This window comes from Lethenteron reissneri, chromosome 38, assembly GCF_015708825.2.
Source record: "Lethenteron reissneri isolate LAM-NWPU_2019-01 chromosome 38, ASM1570882v1, whole genome shotgun sequence".
In the NCBI taxonomy this organism is placed as follows: Eukaryota; Metazoa; Chordata; class Hyperoartia; order Petromyzontiformes; family Petromyzontidae; genus Lethenteron; species Lethenteron reissneri.
In genome coordinates this window covers 12,027,581-12,051,260 of record NC_083816.1, presented here as the reverse complement: position 1 = coordinate 12,051,260, position 23,680 = coordinate 12,027,581, and the positions used below count along the sequence as shown (strand labels likewise).

The window sequence follows — 23,680 nt, the reverse complement described above, 5'->3', positions numbered from 1 at the left end:
GAAGTTTGTTTTGGTGGTGACAAATCTTTGAGCAAAAACGTCACCCACTGCTCCATTTATTTTGTTGTTTTAGGCACAAAGTCGTACGAGCAGCTCGGCTTCCTTGCTTTCAAACTTCCTGGAAAGCTGTCTGCAGCCGGCGCTATCACCTTGCAGAATGTCGGAGGTGAGCTCATTGTCATTTCCGCTCTTTTTACCGCCTTCCGTTCAGGGAAATATTCGTATTTTTCCTAAAGCCCACCCCACTCGAGCATTTGAGAGCGCAGCAAGGTTTGTTGCTGAACCCCTGTGATCGCTACACCCCCCTTGTGGGTGGGGGGGTGGGGGCCTGGTTGTTGTGAAGGGGCCCTTTGGAGCCACGCTGGGTGTTTCAGATTCAACTCGGCACCGCCGCGTGCGCGTGTGTGCGCGCGTGTGTGTGTGCGTGCGCGTGTGCGTGTGCGTGCGTGTGTGAGGCTGCTGTTCAAATAAGTTGTGCTTTGTTGCCGGATTTGCAGTTCTCTGCTCGTGATGGTAATTCCACGTTCCTATGGCGAGGGCAAGTACAATTTCTAGGACGGCTACAAATGCAATGCAAATGTTTATAAATAGCATCCGCCTAATGTCCTTTTTTAATCTCCAAACGTAGATTAGGGTTAAATTTGTTGTTCTTTTTTAAGCACCAAAGTGGTTTGCCTTCAAACTTACTTCAGCCAACCTTGCAACGTGCAGTGAATTATAAAATCTCGTGTTTGGCATCCCTTGTTCTGCTGTCGTATTATACATTTGAAATAAATGTTATATATTTTTATAATTACTATTTTGCAAAGCCTCCAGAAATCCTCGCATTTCCCCGAACAGGCCACTGGTAATCTCCACGGTGCATCGACAGCCCCCGCGTTTGTCGAACCCCCTCGCTTTAAAGATGCAAATTAGAGCTCCTTTGCAGCGTGCTATTTCATTATTGATGCGCCCTTTTCCAGCAACGTGATGGAATTATTCCTTCCGCCACACGATATCATTTATCTTTGCCATTTTCTTTGTTCGTATTTTGTGAAGGCCTTTTGCCTACGGGCAATGCTGCTGTTATTTTTATTATTCCGCTATAGTTTGTTTTGTTAAGTATGTTAATGCGCGCGTTTATAATTGGGTACGTTAAACGGCAAATGCGGTGCCTCACGCCCCAACTCGATGGCCGAGTTTCATTCTCTGGCGCTTGCGCCCTCCTCTCGCGCGTTGTGTTGGGGGCAAGGCAAAAGTTGTGCACCTGTGGAGATCTCCTCCTGCGTTGAAGCGCCTCGAGAGACGTTACGCTCAAGCCCCACTTGTGCGCCGCGTGAAGCATTTGTTGAATTGTCGCCGTGCCCCCCCCCCCCCGACTTGTTTCCGCGCAGCCATGTCCAGCTACCTCTTCATCGTGAAGTACGAGCTCCCGGCGGTGATTCGCGCGCTGTGCGACCAGTCCGTCCTGGACGCCAAGTGAGTACCAGCGAGTAGCGGAAAGTCTCGCTGCCACGGGCCCGCGGCCCATTCGCTCACACGTCCACCTTGTATGCTCGTACGTACGTACGTTGAACTTCCATCGTACCGCACGTAGCTACTAACCGTGCTGATCGGAGGTGCGGGGGAAGGACGACAAACTAAACACAAAAAGCAGTTGTAACGAAATGAGTTTTAAATCTCGGTGATTTATAAATGCATAGCTCCAGTGGCTTCCTCGTGTCGGAAAGAAGAGCGTTCCGGACGTCTCCAGAAGTGCATCTGAGAGCGCCGCGCGATGCGGTGACCGTCTTTGAGTTCCGTCTTAAGTTCCGTCTTGAGTTCCGTCTTGAGTTCCGTCTTGTTGCTATGACGACATTCGGAAGCAATTCATCATGATCATCATCGTCAATCATGGTCCGTCCACTGCTGCATGAAGGCCTCCCCAAGCCCATGTCATCTCTCTCGATCCTGCGATGTAACGACCCACCTGATGTCATCATGCAAACTGATTTTATCGCTCCGTTTCCCCGGTTGGACGTTCCCTCGGACCCGTTCCGTCCCTTGACTGCCACTGCGTCATTAATCTTGACCATTGACATCTAATAAATGTGTACAGTAGATTAAGCATGCGTATACTCAATGAGGGTTTGCCGCAAAGGACTTGCCTTGTTAAACAAATAGTATTTGTGATGTGATGAGTTAAAATTCAGAGTTATGGACTGGCTCTTGCCGTGGGAATGTGGAATTTTCCACATTCCCACGGCAAGTATAGGGCCGCCAATGAAACAGATTGCCCCACAGTGTGACGCTCCTTTAAACGGAGAGTCACATTGACATATTTCCCTTCTAAATGCTTTCTGGGTAAATGGCAATCTGCTAACTACATAGCGAGTTTACCCGTGGTTCGTCGACAGTGTAATAAATGGGCACACTTTTTGTACTTTCAATAATCCAGAAACAAATTGGCCACTCGAATATAAACCTTGTGTGAGTGTGCGCGCGTAATGAGAGTGTCAGGGAGCTAATCAGCCGAGGACACTCCACCGTGAGGTCTGCACCTTGGGCATGCTATTCATTCACAACCCAGTGACTTGTTGGGCAAGTGTGATGGATAGCACTTGCCCGAGACTTGGCTTTCGGTGGCTTGGAAAGTGAGTCCCCCAGTCTTGGATGGTGCTGCCAATGTCACGGAACCCAAATGGGTTTACAGAAAATTAAATTGAATTCCGGTTTCTGCCCGATTGCTATTTACAGAGAATGATCGCCATGTCACGCACAATGGTGTTATCTTAAGAGGTGCACGTTTATAAGTATGGCATTCCTGACACCAGATGCGGAATTTATTGCTGGTAGTTTAATGTCATCTTGCAGATGGGCAACATTTACTTGCATATACGTTAATTGTCTTGTGATAATTCCATTGTGTGTCTTTTCCTTGTACCAACTGTCCATAGTTTAGCTGCTGTTGCTGCTGCCAAAGCACTAACCAACCACTTGCATTCCTGGTTATCACGAGATAGATGGGTAGATTGCCTAGCTTAGTTGGTATATTGACTAGGTTCATGGGTATATTGAGTAGGTTAGTGGGTCAATGGACGAGTTGATTTGGCGTCAGTTTATGAACACCGACTTTCAAGATTGGTTGGTACAACAAAGCTGCGCCGTCCTGAGCGGTGTTTTATTTTCATCTGGGTGTTAATATATTTGAAGAGCACTTTCTTTGGTTTGGTTTAGACGACGTATAATTTGCGGCAATGAACATTCGCTTGGCCATTCAACCGGTTGTTGTCTCCTCCTCGAATGGAGGCGACTGCGCAGGCCACGAGAAGGCAATGATGTCGCGGCGCCGCTGGTGGCAGCGGTGGCCATTCGTTGGGAGAGAGAGAATCGCCGCTTTTGTTTATCGTAGCCCAGGCACCAGGTGCCGTTTGGCGACACGGCCAAGCGCCGCTGCTAAGGAAGCCCCAACGCGGGAGATGCCGGCAGCCCGGACGTCCCGATGAGACGCTCGTCTCGCGAATGTTTGTTGAGACAATAATTGAGAATTTCCATTCAATGGTTGAACGCCGATAACTTCCACCAAGCACGGCCATCACATTTGAAATGTTCCCTGGATGGATCTTATTGTTGGCACAGCTTCTATCTAGTGTGTAATGTACAGCCATAAAACGTTGTTTTAATTGGAGCGTTGTATCATTCTAGTGCCATTGTGCACGACATCACAGTGATGAGTCCGCTTAGAATGCATATAATTATTTACCAACTTGCTCTTCACATTTGGGTTTTCCACATTTATAGCGTCGGCTGTCACCTGGCCCTTCTCACTCTCCCCAGGTAGCTTTGCCAAGCCGTAGAAAACATCTCTTCTTGCTGGCGCGACGATTGAGCTCCCTTTAGTGCAACACGATCCACGGGCAGCAGCAGCAGCAGATGCAGCAGCAGCAGAAACGCTAGCCTGGCTTTGGCATTCCGTTTTATCCCGCAGGCTTAACACTTCCAGCCACGGGCGTTTAGCGAGGTGGAGAGGCTAACTCTGTCTGAGCATCGCAAGTATAGGGCGGCCAGAAACCCGTTCCTCGCTCTCTGGCATTGCAGTATTAAGTTGTAACAATAATGTCTGACCTTGTAGTGCCACAGAGAGAATGCTCAACTTGTAAGAGCAGAGGGCATGAGTTCAATACCCGGTTGGGAGTCGGCCCAACCCCACACCTCTCTATTCTCAGGTCGAAGAAATTAGTTCCACTTTGAGGAAATCAATGTTGGAAATTAATAATAATAGTAGTACAGATAGTCCCCGAGTTACGATGGTCCGACTTACGATATTTAGATCTTACGATGGCGATAGCCATACGACAAAATTGTAAAATATTTTAAATTTCGCGCGGCAGCAAACGCAGCAGCGTACGAGGTACGATACTGTACGTTGGGACGCTGCCAGGATGTACTGTACGCATCTCCCGCCTTGTGTGGTGATGCCTCTCACTCTCACCAGCGGTCGACAGAGTTAAGTTGTCTCGGTGTTAGCGCGTGTTAAAAGTTCATATAGGTAGGCTAAGAATGTACCTTGTTTTTTTTACTTTACATTTTACTGTGCAATACAGTATTGTAATTAATAAATACATACAGTATATAGTTTATACAGTACGGTCCTGTAAATTGCTTCTGTTTTGCTAAATTATCACCGTTCTTTAAGACTCGTGGGTAGGCTAGGCCATCTTCGACTTACGATGGGGTCGTCGTAACGCCTCTCCATCGTAAGTAGAGGACTACCCTGTAATTTATTTTACCAATGCAGGGTCTTGCATTGGGATATTTGGCATGGTTAGTTTCAAGTGACGATGTTTTATTGCTGGTACAAACTAAGATACACAAAGAGAAAGGGAACAGCACTCAAAGATCCACAGAGACGTATTTTGTGACACCCACTTGCTGCGCTGCCATCTCCCCGCCTCCTGTGGGCAGCCCCAGTTTGGGAGACGGACACGATCCGCCAACCTTCACCCACACGGGGACCACACAAACGCGCGACAGTCTGTGCTCCGCGCTAGCGAAGCCCTGTGACTTGTTGGTGGGTTGCTATGGGAAGGTGCAAGTTGAAGTAAACCAACTTCGCCGGGCTCAGCCCACCACGTGCTGGCAGCCCCGGCGGGTTTTTTTAGTTTCGCAAACGTACGCGATCCTCCAACCTGTTGGATCGCAGGCGTGGGACCGCGCAAGCCTTGACGGTCTGTCCGCACTGCTGGCCTCAAGTCCCTTCGACTTCTATCCAGGATGGTGCCCTGTCGCTTAGGGAAGGGAGAGTGGTGGAAGGAAAATATAAATTTGTAAAAAGCACCGGGCTCGTCCCCACCGTGCCCTGGCAGCCGCGTGCGTCGGTGAGCCGTGCGCTATGCGGGGAATCTGTAACTGAGACGCGGTGGTGGGGGGGGGGGCGATTGAATTCTGCTTGCGATCGCTCGCTCGCGACGCGACGTGACCCCGCCTTGGCCGCCTGGCCACCGGGGGACGCAAGGCGGTGCTGCCACCGCGGGGTAAATGACCCGGAGCGGTAGCGGTGATGGCCGAGACTCTGCAAGTGCACTTGGGTACGGTAACGGTGTAATGGGGGACTGGTGGTGGCTAGATTTACACGTGATTTGTGACATGGTTTACCACCCCATGAAGGCGTCTAGACAAACTCCACTGCGGTCTGCTCTGTTTTAAAACGTTAGTTGGCTTTGTTCATACCGTGTTGATTGTTTTCCCCATATGGAGCATGATTGAACGTCTCATTTGTCTTTGGTCTGGGTGCGTTTCTGTGTGGATGTGCATGCGTGCACCTCGCTGTCGTGGTGGCTTAGTGGGTAGCACACGCCCAGTTAGATCCCAGATTACACGGCTTTAACTCTGGCCAAGCAGACCACGACTGACAATTAGATTCTGAATCTGACCTTGCCCTGCCCCCTAAGGTTAATAGAGGCTAAAAAAAATTTTGGTGGTGTTGAAACCTCGGGTAGTGGAGAGAGACAACAGCAGCCATGCCTGGCGCTGGAGACTGCCCCTCTCCCGCCTGCTGTATCAACTTTAACAGCCACTTTAATTAATAATTTTGCGTGAGCGAAGCTACGAGGATGCTGTTTGTCTTTGTGCGTGTCGAATACACGGCACTCGCAGCCCTCGGTGTTATATAATAATCACCATCTGAAATAATCTTTTAAGTATAAATAAATTGCATTCACATGTGCATTTGCTTATAGTGTCCACCCTCATCGCGCCTTCCGTTGAGAGCTGTCGTGATGATTAACGGTGCTCTTGATATTGACCTGGCCGCGGTCACGCGCTCGCTCCGCGATCGTCACGCAGGGGACAGGCACTCGCGTTATGAGCTATTTCTTGCACCGTCCGGATCTGCTGCCTGCCTGGCTGCCTTGTTTGTATATGGTATGAGGGTTAGCCCCAACACACGGGGGTGACGGGGGGGGGGCTCTGTAACGAGAGCCCAACCCATACCCCCACCGCACCCAAACTCCAATCGCTGCTCCGCCTCCTCCTCTCGCAAAAGTAGCGTTTCTCTCGTGCATTTACCGATCGGTCTCTCGTTCTAACGCAATTGAAATCTTGTGTTCTCAGTCCCTGGTATCTGAATGGAAACTACTTGGTCATCCTCGTGAGCATCGCGATCATCCTCCCCCTCTCGCTCATGAAGAACATCGGTGAGTCCAGGATTTTTGCGTTGCCGTTTTTTCTTTTCGTCGGTTGGTGGGCCTGCCCGGCGCATCGGCGCCCTTCTGAAGGTGACCCGGTAACGGTGCGGAGCCGGGGGGGGGGGGGTAACGGGGACCACCGCACGTGGCAGGTCGGGGCACGAACCCTGGCTTTGGCAAAGCGGTGATGACGACGCCCCACCGCTCCCGTGTGATTTGGCTTCCGCAGTCGGTTCGTGTTGAGCCAGGAAATGTGAAAGCCACATTTATATTTGGCACCGTACTGGGGAAAATCCAGCAAGGGGCTGATGCGGTGAGCCGCTGCTGCTGCTGCTGTGTTTAGCCAGAGTTCAAAGCTATGAATCTCAACAAAATCGTGCATGAACACATCTTTGAGGGTTTACGTAACCGGCACATGAACATGCGTGAAACTGAACTGTCAAATGAGCGTTGATGCCATGTTTTAGTGAAGTAATTATGTTTTTTTTCTCATTCACAGGTTACTTGGGATACACAAGCACCTTCTCCTTGGCCTGCATGGTGTTCTTCCAAATAGTGGTATGTATGCCTTTCTTATTTTAGTAATAAAATAAATAAATGACAAGTTCGTTCATCTGTGGTAGAAAATGCTTTGAAAACAAAACAAACGTAGAGATCTCATCGTGCCTTCTGTTATTGGCCCCAATCATTCCGTTCATTCACTGCACACAATAGCAACTTAAAAACGCACTCTCATCAGGCATCTAAACTCGCACGGCACGTTGCCGCATTGGTCAAGAGCGCCTCTGGCTTCATTTGTCATCGGTTAGTCCGGCCTCGCAGCTATCTACACCGGATTCACGTATATATATTTAATATCCTCTCTCTTTACACACGCAAGACAATTTCGGTACGCGGATATCCTTTTGGTGATTCGGCTGAGACGGATATAGTCGCTCGCCGGCTGGCTGCGACGGCCCCGTCACGGAAAACCATGACCCTTGGGGGCTTTGACCCAAGATGCCGAGCTCGCGCTCGCTCCTGTGGACGTGAGCCACCGCAGAGCCGGTTGCCCCGGTACCCGTGAATTTTAACGCGGCAAAGTGGCGGCAGCAGCGGCAGCTGCGACTGGAAGGCGTCGCCCGGCGTGCTCCACCGGGTTTGACGCTCGTAATTCCACGCCCGACGACGATGTGCAAATCGCCCGAATGCACTCGATCTCATCGTAATCTAAGCGGAGTTGAGGCTGAACAGTACTCGCACGCGTGGACTGCCCCTGGATATACCGAAGTGTTGCAGGTGCGGGCTGTGAGTTTACCAAGATGTTGCGTTACAGCGGTGTATTCTCGAATACGCCTGTGCGTAGCCTTGAGTGTTATTCCCTTGTTATCTATATTTAACTCTCGTTTCCTTCCACATCTCACAACACTCCTTATTAGGAATTGGTCAGCCAACCCATTGCAGACACCTCATGGAAAAAAAAAACTCTGAATACTTCTCTTCTCAGTGAGACTTTTCCACAATAAACTTAGTGAATTATTATTATTTTCTATTCTATTCTTGCATATGGCAATATTCTGGAGCTAAATTCCAATGTCGCGGTCCGCACCTTCGACGACCACGGCCGGCTACGTACGGTGCGAAAGAACTTCAACATACACAGAGAGAGAGACAGAGAGAGTCTGTATAGTTCAGCTGTTCCTCCTCCGTTGAAGGAACGCAGACTACGGTGATTTACTGCCCGGTCCGCAGTTTGGGTCGCACGGCCGCAATCGCGCCAACCGTGACCAAACGTAAGAATGTTTCCCCGCCCCCTTCCGTGCGCTCCGTCAGATCATCTACAAGAAGTTCACGCTGCCGTGCCCGTTTGAGGACGAGGCGGAGAACGTGACCTTCAACGGCACGCTGCACGGTCCGGCGCACGGCGTGGAGAAGCTGTACACCAACGGCGAGGTTCACGGCAGCGGCGACCTCAACGGCACGCTCGATGACTCCTGCACAGCCAAGTACTTTGTGTTCAACTCGCAGGTGAGTTCAACACGCCGTGGTGGTGGTGGTAGTAGCGGGCTTCACGCGAACGATGCTGTTCTCACAGTAAGGGTTTTATGGGTTAGATCATGTAAATGTCGTACGCGATTTGTGTTTGTTATGGGTTTATTCTCCAACACACCGGTGTGCTGAACTAGTTATTGATTGCCACGTTCTGTTTACGTGATACACCTCACTAGTTGGCTGTGTCGGGTGGTGGCAGTTTAACGACACATATTTACGCGATTTCACCCAAAAAACCTCTGATGTATAATATTAGTTGCAATTTAGTTACTAGTTCAGCACTAACCTGTTGTGTGTTGGAGAGTAAACGCACTACAACATTTACAATTTGCATTCCACTATGAGAGCTGTGCGGCTGGGGCCATGGCCTTGTGTGTGCGTGCGTATGCGTGTATGCGTATGCGTGTGCATGTATGCGTGTGTGTGTGTGTGTGCGTGTGTGTTTGTGTGTATTTGTGTGTGTGCGTGTGGTGTGTGCGCGTATGTCTACCGCTGTGTCGGGCCATGGGAATGTGGAGTTTCCACCACTGGCTAACTCGGTGACGCCATCGGAAATGAGAGCCGCCCCGTGTTTGTTTTGAACATTGAGAAGGTTTGACTTGGCCGTATTATATTTATTTATGTATTTATTTATTTATTTCCATCAGGCTTCCTGCTTTAAGCTTGCTGACTTTTAGAAGGAGAGCTGACATTTTCGGTTTGTTTTATTACCGATAAAATGTCACGCAATGCGTTAGCATTGTAATAGAAACGTGAACATAGAAACAACATCCTTGTCTTTAATAACGAATATTGCCTTTTTCTAAGTAAAAATATATCAACAGTGTTCTGTGCAGTGGCTCTTCTTCAGATCTGTAGGAGGCAGAAGACTGGGCTTGCCGTCTTACAAGGGAACCAATTTAGTAATTTTCTTCATTTCATTGTCAACGTGCAGTTGATTTACTTTTATTTTGACCTTTACCAATACCAGGTTCCCCTCGCTTAATGCAGGGTTGGGTTGTGTGATTTTGCGTACATATGCGGATAACTTATTTCCTAACAATATCGTCTGTATGCGATTTTAATTCCCCCACATGCAGTGGGACGTTGTTTATGTACTCTGTGTGTGTACTGTGTGTGTACTGTGTGTGTACTGTGTGTGGTGTTTGTGTATTGTGTGTGTACTGTGTGTGGTGTGTGTGTACTGTATGTACTGTGTGTGTGTTGTGTGTGTACTGTGTGTGGTGTGTGTACTGTGTGTGTACTGTGTGTGCGACTAGGCAGGCAGCTGCCTCCTCGTGCGGTTTCGCTTCATGCGCCCTTTTGTTTTAACTCCTCTCCTCCTCCTACCGCACACAGCGGGAGAAACCTGTATGTATCCAAGTAGTCCGTTGACTTTTACAACGTACCTGTGCGAACTGTTTAACTGCTCTGTCAAGCCGACAGGATGCCGAGCTACGTGTTTAAAACCGCCAACGTTATTGCGCCGGTGTTTCGTGCGTCTTTTTTTTTTATAGACGGCGTACGCAGTGCCCATCCTGGCGTTTGCGTTCGTGTGCCACCCCGAGGTCCTGCCCATCTACACCGAGCTCAAGAGGTGCGTCGTCAGCGCGCATAATGCCCCCGCCGTTGCCCATCGCTGCGAATGAAGCGCCACGCGGCTCGACCCCGTTCGCGGAACGAGAACGGCGGTCCCACGTGTTTATTCTTCCTTGGAATGGCTTTCAGATTTGACGTAAAACTACGTGGCGTATACGAGCTTTGGTTTCTGTTCATGCCGGCGACGTTGGTTAAACGTGTGTTTGTTCATTATAAATGTGTCTTTATCTTGACACTGCTTTGGTTTACATAAAGAATGGGACGGTGGACTTAATGTGGTTTTGACAACGGGGCCGTAAGGCATCATTGCCCATTGCACAGCTGTCTGTCTTAGCCTCATTATTGACCGATCGACAGGTGGGTGGTTGATTGAAGGCATTTGTCGACGTCAATGTGCACACGTCCGCCACACCCCGTCCCTCGTAGCTGTCCGCTCCTCGCCTGGGCAGCGTCTCATCCGCCGCTATCGTCGCGGGGGTTGGTTGACTGGAGGGGGCTCACCCCCCCCCCCCCCCCCCCGCTCATGGCTCAGCCTCCCTTCTAAATTATTTGAACCGAGTGATTGGCCGTCTCGCGCGCTGCTGAGTTGGTGGATGTTCCCCCACCGCCACCTTTAAACGGAGTCACGTGACACGGGAGGTTTCTGGGAGTGCCCACGTGATGAGCCACTTTGTAGCTCATCGGATTCCTCCAGTATAAGCGTGGCTCGCCCCCCGTGTCTCACCCCCGTGGCTCACCCCCCGTGGCTCACCCCCCGTGTCTCACCCCCCGTGTCTCACCCCCCGTGGCTCACCCCCCGTAACTCACCCCCCGTGACTCACCCCCCGTGTCTCGCCCCCCGTGGCTCACCCCCCGTAACTCACCCCCCGTGGCTCGCCCCCCGTGTCTCACCCCCCGTGTCTCACCCCCCGTGTCCCGCCCCCCGTGGCTCACCCCCCGTAACTCACCCCCCGTGGCTCGCCCCCCGTGTCTCGCCCCCCGTGGCTCGCCCCCCGTAACTCACCCCCCGTGACTCACCCCCCGTGGCTCACCCCGCGTGGCTCACCCCGCGTGGCTCGCCCCCCGTGGCTCACCCCGCGTGGCTCACCCTGCGTGCGTGTCTTCTCCGCCTCAGGCCGACGCGTGCGCGCATGCAGCAAGTGTCCAACATCTCCATCTTCTTCATGTTCATCATGTACCTGCTCACCGCCGTCTTTGGATACCTCACTTTCTACGGTGAGTGCCGAAGCGAACAAACCCTGCGGGGCGCTCTGCGTTTGTTTGTGTCTGACTACAAATTGGTGCTTTATGGAACGTGTTTGCATGAATGGCCGGATAAAAACACAGACTTAATATGTTTCATTGGTATTATTGTCCACCAATACTATCTTGTAAATGTAAAATAAAGCGACCATGCTCAAATTTTTAATACAAAATGCCACTTCCCAAAATCAGATATTTTTTTCTGGACTTTCTTGGATGTTTACCACAAAAGGATGTCACGGGGACCAGTTTGTCCCGCCGACTTGCAAGAGTTTGGCGCGTCGTTAATCAGCGATGCGCATCCTTCATCATTACTCCCACAAACCGTCAAGGATGCTCATCACTTAAAGGCGTTATAATCGCGCGTCCGATTAGCACGGTTTGCTACTTGGGGTGCGGGTGTCGCGAGTCTCACGACAGCGGCGATGATGTTGACGGCGGCGGTGGTGGTGACCGTTGTGCTCCGCTGTGGTCGTCATGCAGAGAACGTGGAGCCCGAGCTGCTGCACACCTTCCTGCACAGCGACCCCTACAACCTGCTCATCATGCTCGTGCGCCTCGCCGTGCTCGTGGCCGTCACCCTCACCGTGCCCATCGTGCTCTTCCCGGTGAGGCCCGGCACCTCTCCCTCGCCACAGCTCCTCCTGCCTTCTCTCTCTCTCTCCGTCTCTCGCTACGGCCTCCTCGTCCGCGCCCCTTGAACACCGGTTACCTTCGAACGCCCCTCGTGGTGCACAGCGCGCCTGCGAATGCCGGGCGGCTGACCGAGCGGCGTTGCGCTGGAGCTCGGTGGTTTTCTCATGCATCGGGGTCTTTCTCGAGCTGGGAAAAGGTTGCCGCTGCAGCAATGTGTCGAGGCAAGTGCGAGGCGTTGTTTGTCCGTCTTGTTACCTGCTGACGCAAACCCCTTTAAATGAGTTGCGTACCACATTGCACTGCGTTTTTTAATGTGTACATTTCTCCAATTGTCTGCGTTAACACCGGTTGAAAGGTAAATAAACGCTCGTGCCAGTCACTGGAGCTAAATCTTGATCCCGCATTCGGCCCGGATTCCTAATGAGCACTCTCGGCTTCCGGTGACCACTCCACAGATTTGATTTCAAAACAACGACACCTTGGGCAGTGCGCCGCTTGTTACTGGCCGCTTGGCGTCTCGGCAAAGCGTGACTTTAAAACCCCGCGCTCCTCTGTCAAACTGGGGGACGCGATGGTGGCAGTGGCTGGCGGCCCAGGCCCCCCCCCCCCCTTCTGCCCTCGTCTTGGTAAAAAAATACCCCACCACCACCACCACCAGCTGCGCCGGTCTTCTTCTGATTGCGCCAAGCGAGAGTGAAACCCCCTCGCTTTCAAGTTTCACCGATTTTTTTTTTTTTTTTTTTTTTTTTTTTTTTTGCCAGCGCCCGTTCCGCGCCGCCCGTTTTGGTAACACAAAGCAGACGGCGGTCACCGGGGCGCCGTGCTGCGGGCGGTGTCGAGCGAAGCGCACTCACTCGCTCGTTTGACTTAGCCGCTTTAGTACGCGGTGCCAAAACTAAAACTAAACTCTTTAGTATTTGACCAGGTACGGCCCACTGAGCTATGTAGCTCTTTTTCAGAAGCGACCTGGCTGTCCCAAATAATAGCTCAACAAAGCGGCTTGTCGTCGTGTGGACATTTATAGCAGCCAAATACTCGTAAAACTCGTGGTGTCATTCTAAATGTGGAAAAAACACCGGAGGACCCGGAGCAAAATTTACGCGACCACGGGGAGAGAGACACGCAAACTGCAAATACACAGCAGCAGGCGTTAGGGTCAGGATCGAACCCCCACCACGACCTCCTGGAGACCAGGCGAGGTAGTTAACATCTCCTAGCCACCGTGGTGCCCATATGGTCTGGGAGTAGAGGAGGACGCGAGTGTCACGTGACAGCATGAAGAGCAGGCCACGAGTCGAGCTGTTTGTTTACTCGCAGAGTGCTGGAACAACGGATGTTGTTTGTTTCGCGACCGCCTGGGCCTGCGCCCCCCCCCCCCCCCCCCCGGCCATGCTGTGCCGTGTTGGGGTTGTTGGTTTGTCGGCATGGGTCACGGAGAAGTTGACGTCAAGGGGAGGAGTGGAGGGGGGGGTCGCGGCCCTGCTCCTCTCGTAAACAACCAGCAGGGAAGAGCTTGTGAAATAAAGCGGCACGTTTTCATCTTCAGAAGATTGGCGATTTTGTTTTAAGTTTTTTTTTTCTCTTTCATTAAACGTCAGAAGGGTGTTGTCATCTGAAAGAGTATTCGTGTGGAAAAAAAAAACCTAAAAACCGTTGAAGGTAAAGATGGATCCGGTCGAGAAATACCCAAGGTAATTACGTAGGCGTTGGGTCAAGGTGCGGTTGGATTTACAGCACTCGCCAAACCCGAAGCGGCTGTTGCCACAGGAAGACGCTTGGCATGAATAATAAATGGGTTGTGTAAAATGGCACGCTGCTCTATCTGGAATCTTGTTTTCACGGTGGTCCCAGTGGTAAGTGTCGTGTAGTCTATGTTGTTGCTGTACAGTTTATTACGCACACTCAACGCAGCGCAACACCCCCGCCCATTTGTTGGACGGGTCAACACATTTTTAATATCTTCATTGCCACGATCTATTCACTGCTGGATGAGGACCCCCCCAAAGTCTTTGCCATTCTCTCACGATCCTGGGCTGCAGTAATCCGCCCAAGGCCTTGTGCTCGACTTGATTTCATCATTCCATCTTCTCGGCAGACGTAACCCTCAGAACGCGTTCTGTTCGTTGGCTGCCAGTTTGATTAACGCATTCATTAAAATAAATAAACTGGCACAAAGACATAATACAGTTTCACTCCTTGAAGAAACTTTCCACGAAAAGAGAGCGAACGGTGCCGTTAGCGCATACTAACGTCAGGTCATTTCCTTGCAAATTGGCCCCGCAGGCAATTTTGCAATCCCGTGGGGTCGTGCGCAGCGGTCGGGAATCCTCCACCGAGATGACCTCGCTAGAAAGGCAGCAGCAGCGGCAGCAGCAGCGTTGTTGTTGTGCTATCGCAGACGGCGGGCGTTCTATTTTGAGAACAAAGTAGCAGAAACGTGTACTGATGCGATCGTTCGAACCTGCACAAAGCTTCTGGGGAGGCGAATGCAGTTCTGCGTTAATAAATTGGCAGCACTGGATGCGGCGATGGCAAGAATGGCGATTTGAGGTTATCATGTGGCACGCCCGAGCTATTTAAATTGTTTGCAGCTGGATACTCTGGTAAAGAATTGAGTTGTGATGTACGTACTTTAAAGTTTTCGTCGCGTAGCCTTTGACAGGAGTGTGCACTTCTAACATATTAACTTTCGAATGTATAATTCGTTTTAAAAAATTACGCCAAATATCCGTTTCGTAGCAAAGTTGCTTCCATTGGTGAAACAAATGTATCGCGTTGCGAGTTGGCAACGCGTGCGTCGTGAACGGCGCCCACACGACAAGGATTCTCATTGCGAGCGATTTGAGCCACGTCCTTCCAGATTCTAAGCGAAATGTGAATCTACAGAAACACCTGGAGCCACTGTGAGTGGAGAAAAAGCAAATTCTTTTCAGTTGTATCCTTTTGGACCATTCACAATCGTGCTTCGTTTCAGATTTAGAAATGAGTACTAACCCATTATCGTTCTTGGTATTTGTTGTTGTGTCTGTATATATTCATGTTGAAACAAGAGTATTCCTTTAATCTCAGGAATTGCAAGCCTCCAGTATGCTTGCTCACTTTACGTTGCACGGATTGAACCGGCATGCAGCCCTTTACGCAACGCAGTTGAGCACGGCGTAGATGAGTGGAAGCGGTCTGAGTGGGTGTCAACCCGAGTGACCCGAGTGGGGGTCTGCCCGAGTGGGGGGGGGGAGGTCGCCCCGAGTGACCCGAATCTGCCACATGGGGGGAGGAATTGAGCAAAGTTCTTGAGAGCGGTGGCAGCAGTAGCAGCAGTAGCGACGACGGTGGAGTGACGGAACGCGTCTTTGTGATCGCCTCTCCCTCTAGATCCGCTCGTCCGTGGAGGAGTTGCTCTTCAAGAACAAGCAGTTCAACTGGATCCGCCACATGGCCATCGCTCTGTGCCTGCTCGTGTTCGTCAACATCCTGGTCATCTTCGTGCCGACGATCCGTGACATATTCGGCTTCATCGGTGAGTCGCCGTTTTCATTTCGACGCGACCGTCTTGCCCATCCGCATGCGCAGCGCCTACCGCTGCACACGCCGCCGCCGTGTCTCTACAGTCGTGTGCCGCTGACCCTGAGACTCGCCCGATATTTCGGACAAATACTTGGCCGCAGATTAGGTTTTTTTAATGAACGGCGTCCGTTGGAGACGGTTGAATGATTAATGGCTTGTGGGGTCGCCAGACGCACAAATCGGTTCTTAGCGGAGGTCGTAAAATTGATGGGAGAACGTTGACCGCCACCATGGACAACGGTGGAGGAAAGGGAGACTGTGATGGGTTGGACACGCGACACGAAACGGCGGTGGAAAGGAGAGGGTGTGACCCCAGGGCAATCGGGTGACAAATGTGAGAACGTGGACCGATAAGCGGATACCAGGCCTGGCAAAGACAGCAAAGGGATTGGCAGAAGTGGAGAGAGGTGACAGCAGCAGCATCGGTGGTGCCCCCACAGGCGTGGCAGTGAAGGGAGAGATGATGGTGACGACGACGAGGATGACGATGATGATGATGCGTAAAGTTTTGAGTTGGCACCACTGAGAGTCTGTGTTCAAACCCCAGTTGCCTACTCAAGATTGAAAATACGTTCTCGTTTCTTTCAACATCACTGAATTTGCCAAAAAAAAACGCGTGGAAACTTGTTTCTAGATTTATCCGGTCTAGTACAGCTCGGCAGATGTAAAATTGCGAATGTAACATTAGGGTGGGAACCACTCGTCAGTCTCGTTGGGAAGTCCACTGTCGTCGTGCTGGTAACAGAGACCCATTGTAGGGATGTCGCACGAAAGCCACTCAGTGGGTGTCATCATCACAGTGGCCCTGATGTAAGTGTTCCGAATTGCGTTGTCGCCACCATTGTCTGTGCCCTGATGCAGGTAATGCGCAATTGGGATATAATTTGTAACAAGAAAGGATGTCCTTGCGGTAAATGGATGGAAGAGTCTACCGAACCCTGGCTATAATTTCCGCTCGTGTGCGTAACGGCTGCAGTTTTTTAGAGTGCTCGCTCCGTGACTCGTGCTGATGGTTGGGCTTTTCTGGGATTTTTTTTCTCTTTACAGGGGCCTCTGCTGCTACAATGCTCATTTTCATCCTCCCGTCCGCCTTTTACATCAAGATAGTCAAGAAATACCCATTCAAGTCCAAGCAGAAGATCGGAGTAAGTTTTGCACCCAAAAAGAAACTAACAGTGTTTTCTTCACGAATTCAACCGCAATGGCTCCACCGTCATGACATGAAGCTGTCTTGTTTATTGTGTCTCGTTTAAGCAGAGCACGCACGCTCATATTCATTTAAATCCTTTTGACGCATGCAATGTACGTGGCAACTCCCTTCGGTAACGGTTTGCAAACGCCGGTTTATTAAACATTGCAAGTTGCTGGCAGAGCGGGTACTGATTAGTCGGCAGTGTTCTGTAATTGCGAGTCCCCAGTGTGATAAAGAGTACTTATGTTCCATACCGCCGGTGTGCTGCTACCTCTGCGGTAAAGTGAACACTCGGACCACCGTGACCTGGTTTGCAATCAGTAGATAATTTGTATACCGAGGCCATAATAAGAATGTGCATTATTTGAAAATGAGCTATAGTTGCAGAGTTACCATAAGTGTTAATTGTAAATTAGTAACAAATAAAAAAGAGTAGGGCCAATTATCAATGCATTATCGGATGAAGGCCTCCCCACACCGTTTGGTCATGTTTGACCATACTTCACCACCCTGGTCAGTGGTATGTTGCTCGCCACTGATGTAGCTGCATGATCCAGTCCACCATCGCCTCACCCGCCGTAGTAGTAGCAGTAGTAAATAATAATAGTTGGACATTGGCGAAGAGTGCATTGAGACAAAAAGTATTTTTTAACGCGAGGCCTGGGGTAGAATGTGAGGCCAAAACGTTGAGTGCAAAGACCGGTGCAAAAATACGACAAAATGTTAACGTTGTGAGCAGGAAAAAACCCACCAATTATCTCCCAGTAAAGCCACATTTTCACTTCACGCACATTTGGAGTAGCCGCTTTATTTACCCGCGTTACCTTTTGCCGTTTGCATTCTCGCCGTCCGAAAATCTGTAAGCGAAGCCGATGACCGAGCGAACCGCGCGCAGATGACAACCCGACACGTGGTCACATCGCCCTCCGCGTTTGAACTCGCCGTTCGGCGGTGCGTGTGTGCGTGCGCGTGTGCGCACGTTCCTAACAGCCCCGCTTTTGACTCGTCCCGCAGGCCTTCATATTCCTGGTGTCCGGCATCTTCTTCATGTTCGCCAGCATGGGGCTCATCATCTCCGACTGGGTGCAGCAGGCGAGGGGTGCCCACTGAGAAGGGGGCGGGGGGCAACTCCCGTTCCGCTCGCAGCAACAGAACCCCCGCCGCCTCCCCAGCCGCCCTGCCGTGCATCGCCATCCCAGAGCCATCCCAGAGCCATCCGAGACCAAACCGAGCGGGGACGGACCCCCCGAGCAAGACGTCGGCCGGAAAAATCTCCCTCCGCCAGCCGGGCAACCTCGGCGATCCCAAACCCCCCCCCCCCCCCCCCACGCGGAGCGACCGCCACCGCGCCCGCCACCGCGCCCGCCACCGCGCCCGCGCCACGGCAACGGCCGTCTTGGTCAATGGCACACGCGGCGCCACCGCACGCTCTGCGAGCGATTTCTGCGCGAGTGTTTGGGGGCGTGACGCACGACCCCCACTACCCCCCCCCACCCCGCACCGTTGGGACCGTTTCACTCGCCGCCGCCGCCGTGATGGGGCAGGGCCTGAGCGACCCGCTTGCCCGTACGGCCCTTTCTGGACTCGGGCGATGCTTTTGAAAAGCGAGGAAGAGGCGATGCTGCTGCAAGTGTGACCCTAGAGAGACTGGAAACCCGCAGAGAAGAAGAGCTCGACACGTGGCATCCTGAGCTACCCGTAGTAGTAACACAGTGTTAGCGGTTATTCCCGTGACTTATTACCTTTTAGGATTTGAGTTATTTTCTTTTTAGTTTTTTTCGTCATCGTGTCTCGTTTAAAGGTTTGTTCAGCTCACGACTCTCGTTTCGCCGGTATTCATTTCATCATGTGGTGCAGGTGGGTTGGTAAATGAAGGCAAACGTAGTGAACTGGCGTGCTTTGCCAGTTAATAAAGAAAACGATAGCCTTGTGTTATCGACTTTGATATTAGCAGGGCTTGCATTATCATACAGACACCAAGTCCTTTCTGTTTTTCGTTTCGTGAAAGGGGCTTACACGCCCCATGTTTTAAATAACAACAACAATAACAATTGTAACGATACTCTGTGGGGGCGTACAGGCACTTGTATCAACGTGCAGATGGAGGAGTATTTAACGCTAAATGTGCCGACCTCTGCATTACATGTTTTTGGTCCGTGCACTATCGTCTTCCAATTTTTCAAGGCTGTGGCCAGCGTCCGTGCCGACCTTTTGGCGCGACTTCGGGAGTGGAAACCCCCTCGCCTGGGGGTGGGGGGGGGGGCGGGCGGGGGGGACATTCACGAAGACATCCCGACTGGGCCGCGTCAAGTCGAGTTTCCCCGCTGCGGAAAAAAACTTGAACAACTGTCGGCGGAAATGCGATTTAATGCTGCAGGTTATCAAACAGTTGGCCAGGTTCTGTGACTTTACTGCTGCCATAGTTCCGGTTCACAATTGCAAGACTCAAGACGGCTTTTTTTGTTTTTGTATACAATTGCTGCTTTCACGTCGTTCTCTTGTAGTGTTTCATTGTGCTTTGACTATTCTAGATAAACTCCAAACGCTATGCCTTAGACAGTATTTAACTAAGCTATTTCAAACAAAACCGTTTAGCTCTTTTTCTATATACACTTAAGACGTATCTTAGCTCTAATCTTACGGACTATATCGCTTAACGATTTTGGTAATTAACTCGGTCTTTATTTTCTGATATACTGTAGCTCATTTTGTTTTTGTGCTTTAGTTGGTACTGTTTGAATGTCGGCTCACAACCTTCAGCAATCGTTAGTACATTGTAAAATAGCCACTGGTCGACGTGCATGTTGGTATCGTTTGTACATATTGTAAAATACGGTGCTGAATCATAAAATTAGGGCGTTTAAATGCAGACGCACATTCGTCTCTGCATTGTTCTACATCTGGAAAATAAAACCGGTTTTTTTTCATAGTATCTTTATACTACCTTAGCAAACTCGGTCTGTTCAAATTATAACTAGCGTAAGCGTCCATTTCACTGTGTTGTCCATCGATAACGCGCAAAAATCTACTTGCAACTACAGCATTGCCAAAGTTAGTGACTTCGCGTGGAGCTACGGATTAATATCGTACCTGGGCGATGGTTCCCTTGCAAACCGCATCATCCCATCCGTAAGATTATCCCTAGGCTAGTCGTAACCTCCTGCATCGTGGTGTTCCCAGAGTTCCTCCTGCCATTGGACGTTCCTCTCGAGCCATCTACACAGGCCTAGCCGTAGTGGTGAAGTACTACACACCGACTTATTGGGCTGGGATCTCGTCGAGTCTCGGGCGCGGTGCGATTTGTCGGCGGCGGCGGTGCGGCCTTCCGCGACGTCGTCTCTGCCGGCGATTGTCGACCGGACGCGGCGTCGCCGCTGGAGCCGGGGACTCGGCCCGAGTGGACGCGCGGCCCCCGCCGCCGCCGCGTGGCCTGCCGCTTGCCGCCAGGGCTCACCTGAGATGACGATCAACAAGCTGGGACCAGGCGCATCACTCGTCGGTGCCACCCGAGGTGGCATAATTCCGTGTTTTTGTTTACGTGGACAACAACAGTGAATAACGTGATAACCATTTTTAGAATGCGTTGGTTATCAAGTAATTGACTCTTAATCGTTAGGACTAAACTGTTGCGACCTTTGGTGGTATCCAATCTGCTCTGGAACATGGACTCAAAGGCTGACCCAGTTAAAACATGTACATTATTTTTATTTCTTTGGGTGAATGCATGTCCTAATGAAATGCAGATATTGGTTGTCATTCCCTAGTATTAATGTAGTTTAAACACATTTGTTTTAATATAATACAAAAGGCTGCTTACCAAAACATCCCGTAACAAAAACCTGCATCAAAAGTGTGGGCCCATGAGGGAGTGGAGTTCCGTGTGATTACTGCTTTGTTAAGTACAAGCGATTGGCAGTTTGACAAACCTGTTTTGTAGAATAAGCTACCGGGATCTATAAGCAAACTTGGGAAAGTGCGGTCCGTTAACGTTTCGGCATGCTGTTCACACGATCACTACACAGGAACATTGACAAATTCACCATGTACCTAATGTATGTTGAACTTCTTTCGCACCGTACGTAGCCGACAGTGCAAATCGGCGGTGCGAGGGAAGGACAACAAACTAAACGCAAAAAGCAGTTGTAAAGAAAATAGTTTTAAATTTAAAAGTGCGTAGTGCCAGTCTCTTCCTAATACCGGAATAAAGAGCGTTCCAGACGGCCGCACGAGTGTTATGACATCACTTTTCACTCCAACATTAGCCATCTCTCCCCCCTCCGTCTCCACCCCCTTGCCAACATGCCCTATTTATGATCGGTTGAACTGCAGTGAACCCATTGGCCGTTATTTATTTCCCCTCTTGTACATATACGGTCCGTGTCGCTCTGTAAGTAGCGTGTCTATGGACGCAAGTCGCTGGGCTTGTGTGTGAACTCGTGGACTTTTAGGACGTGTGGTGTTGCTGGGAAGCACGGCGTTTTCCCAAATTAACTACTTTATCTTTTTGTAAACAATTGCAATAGCAGGAATGAGTTTCTCCTCTTCTTTGACTGTAGCCAAACTTTTTTTCAAACGTGTTTAGTCTTCGTTCAACAGCACGGCCTTGTCATTTCGAGGGAGTGAAAACATGCGCACCGATGTTTTTCAAACGTGTTGTCACACTTAAAAGCAGACGTATCGGTGGGGTGCATCTGAACGGGCCATCATGTTTTGAGGTTCCTGTATCTAAAAAACAACGTCGCTGTATACAACTGCCTTGAACACGGCTACATACATGTAGTTTCATGGATTAAATGTCCTTCAACATTTTCTTTAAACTCGGAATAATTTTACATCGCAACTGTAGCTGCAAAGGTTGGCATTTGAAAGGAAGGCGATATTTCGCAACGTAACATTTCTTCCACTGAGAATTGAAAACTTCGTGGCACATTGAAGAGAACGTGGTTGGGTATATTTTCACGCACGTATTACGACTGAATGTATTTCCACGTTCTTGTTGCCGTACTTCAGGAGAATATGAACCTGTATTGGCCACCAACACCATTCTCTTGCCAAATCGTGGACAGAAAGTGTCTCCAGATGTATTTGTGTGTGCGTTAAACATCTTAAAAGTTCAAATCATTGACAGGCCTCTGCGTTTGCCGAGTCTCCTTTTGAGTTGAAGGAAACATTTCTCCAATGCGAGCACTTTTGTCAACCTTAACAGATTCGCGTGAGAGCACGTTTGTCCAGTTATAAAAGGTCACATTGTGGAGAATACTCAACGGCGATTGCCTGTGTTGGTGACCCTCATTTAAACCGCCACCCTTTTGGTGTTGAGAAGCGCTTCGTGTACTGGTCCTTGACATTTGGAAATGTAAGCAAACAGAAAAAACCTCGCGGTCATGGGTTTAAAGTGCTTTTGTTAAAGCCCCCTAATACCGATAGCAGCTGAAACTCCCAGTGGCATCACCACGTGAGAAAGAAAGTGAGGCTCTGCTGGGTTGTGCGGTTGTGAATAAACAACTTTAGACTGTGACGCCACCACCTCGGACGTGTAGATGGGTGTTTTGGGGTGTTTTTGTATCGAAAGAATCGTTTGTGAAAACAGTACATAAACAATAAAAAAAACCCTTAAAAGATGCAACTGAATGCTGAAGTGTATTTGTTTTTGTCTTGGCGAATGTGACCAGTGTGTGTGGTGGTGTACTGGACATCTGTGAAAATCGCTTCATAGTTAATCGGATTTCTCCAGGATAAATAAATATGCTGATTCGAAATCTTGACTTAAAGCTTTCGTGACTACAGGAATTCATATTCTTTGGGTCTTTCGGTGAAGCCACATACATAGGCATTTCATTGTTTTTTGGGGCCCATGAATTGTGATGTACAGTTCAGAGGATGAACGAGGGTTTCATTGCCCGTCGGCCTTGCTCGTGACGGTGGCGACGCGCAGTTCGCCGCCTGCCACCGCACGGCTCCTCGCCGCCCTCCCCCAAACACAGAGTGGGGGGGGGGCTCATCGCACACGACGTCTGGGCTTGTTCGGGTGCTGGAGCTCGCCTCCAACATAATAGAGGGTTTTATTGGTGAGATCGCATAAATGTGTCGTAAAACCCGCCACCACCCGACACAGCCAACTCGTAAGGGTTGTCACGTAAGCAGAATGTGCTAATTCGTCACTAGTACAGCACTAACCGGTGTGTTGGAGAGCCAAGCCACAACATTTACAATCTGAGTACGACGTTTCGCCAGTAATTACAACTAGCTTCATCAGGCGAAAGCCAGATTTGTCTCGGGTGGTGGCGGGTTTAACGACACACTTATGTATTTACGCGATCTAACACAAAAAAACCTCTTATGGATATTGGTCGCGAAAGCCGACAGTGTTAAACTGATCTTAACACCTGTTTCATTTTCAGAAAAAGCAAAACCTATGCTTTTTTTTTCCGTAACACAGTCGATTTGAAGTCTCGTGCATGTTTCACCTTGCATCCCGTTGTGCATGCTAATCATGCTCTAAAGTTAGTATCACGGTGTTTTATTTAGTTTCCTTTGCTTTCGAGTTTTCAGCTCCTCTTGACCAGTCACCCCGCGGGCTGTCCGGCACGTTGCGTTTTCTCTTCCTGGCTGTCGCTTCGAGACCAAATTGCTTTTTGTGGTTTTGCCGGGAGGGTTTTGATTTTAAAGATTCCAAAGTGTGTCTTTCCATTCGCGTTGGGGGGGGGGCCTCGTTTGATTTCGCTGACAGCTCGAATGATGATGATGATTATTGACAATGGACACACAAACTACCCGCACATTCAGGGTGTTG

The 23,680-nt window shown here is 50.2% G+C and overlaps 1 protein-coding gene across 3 annotated transcripts in view; it reads left to right on the top strand.

Annotated features, from left to right (window-relative positions):
• LOC133351688 (sodium-coupled neutral amino acid symporter 2-like) overlaps positions 1 to 22,513 on the top strand; it is a 73,776-nt gene extending 51,263 nt beyond the window's left edge. For all 3 annotated transcript variants that reach the window (XM_061567092.1, XM_061567093.1, XM_061567091.1), the window contains 11 exons: positions 74 to 166; positions 1,374 to 1,458; positions 6,571 to 6,653; positions 7,144 to 7,202; positions 8,457 to 8,651; positions 10,172 to 10,251; positions 11,368 to 11,468; positions 11,979 to 12,103; positions 15,504 to 15,648; positions 16,743 to 16,840; positions 17,902 to 22,513. In XM_061567092.1, coding sequence (XP_061423076.1) covers positions 74 to 166; positions 1,374 to 1,458; positions 6,571 to 6,653; positions 7,144 to 7,202; positions 8,457 to 8,651; positions 10,172 to 10,251; positions 11,368 to 11,468; positions 11,979 to 12,103; positions 15,504 to 15,648; positions 16,743 to 16,840; positions 17,902 to 17,997 — 1,160 coding nt within the window. In that variant the 3' untranslated portion in view covers positions 17,998 to 22,513. The remainder of the gene's footprint in view (positions 1 to 73; positions 167 to 1,373; positions 1,459 to 6,570; positions 6,654 to 7,143; positions 7,203 to 8,456; positions 8,652 to 10,171; positions 10,252 to 11,367; positions 11,469 to 11,978; positions 12,104 to 15,503; positions 15,649 to 16,742; positions 16,841 to 17,901) is intronic.
• The last annotated feature ends 1,167 nt before the right edge of the window (positions 22,514 to 23,680 follow it).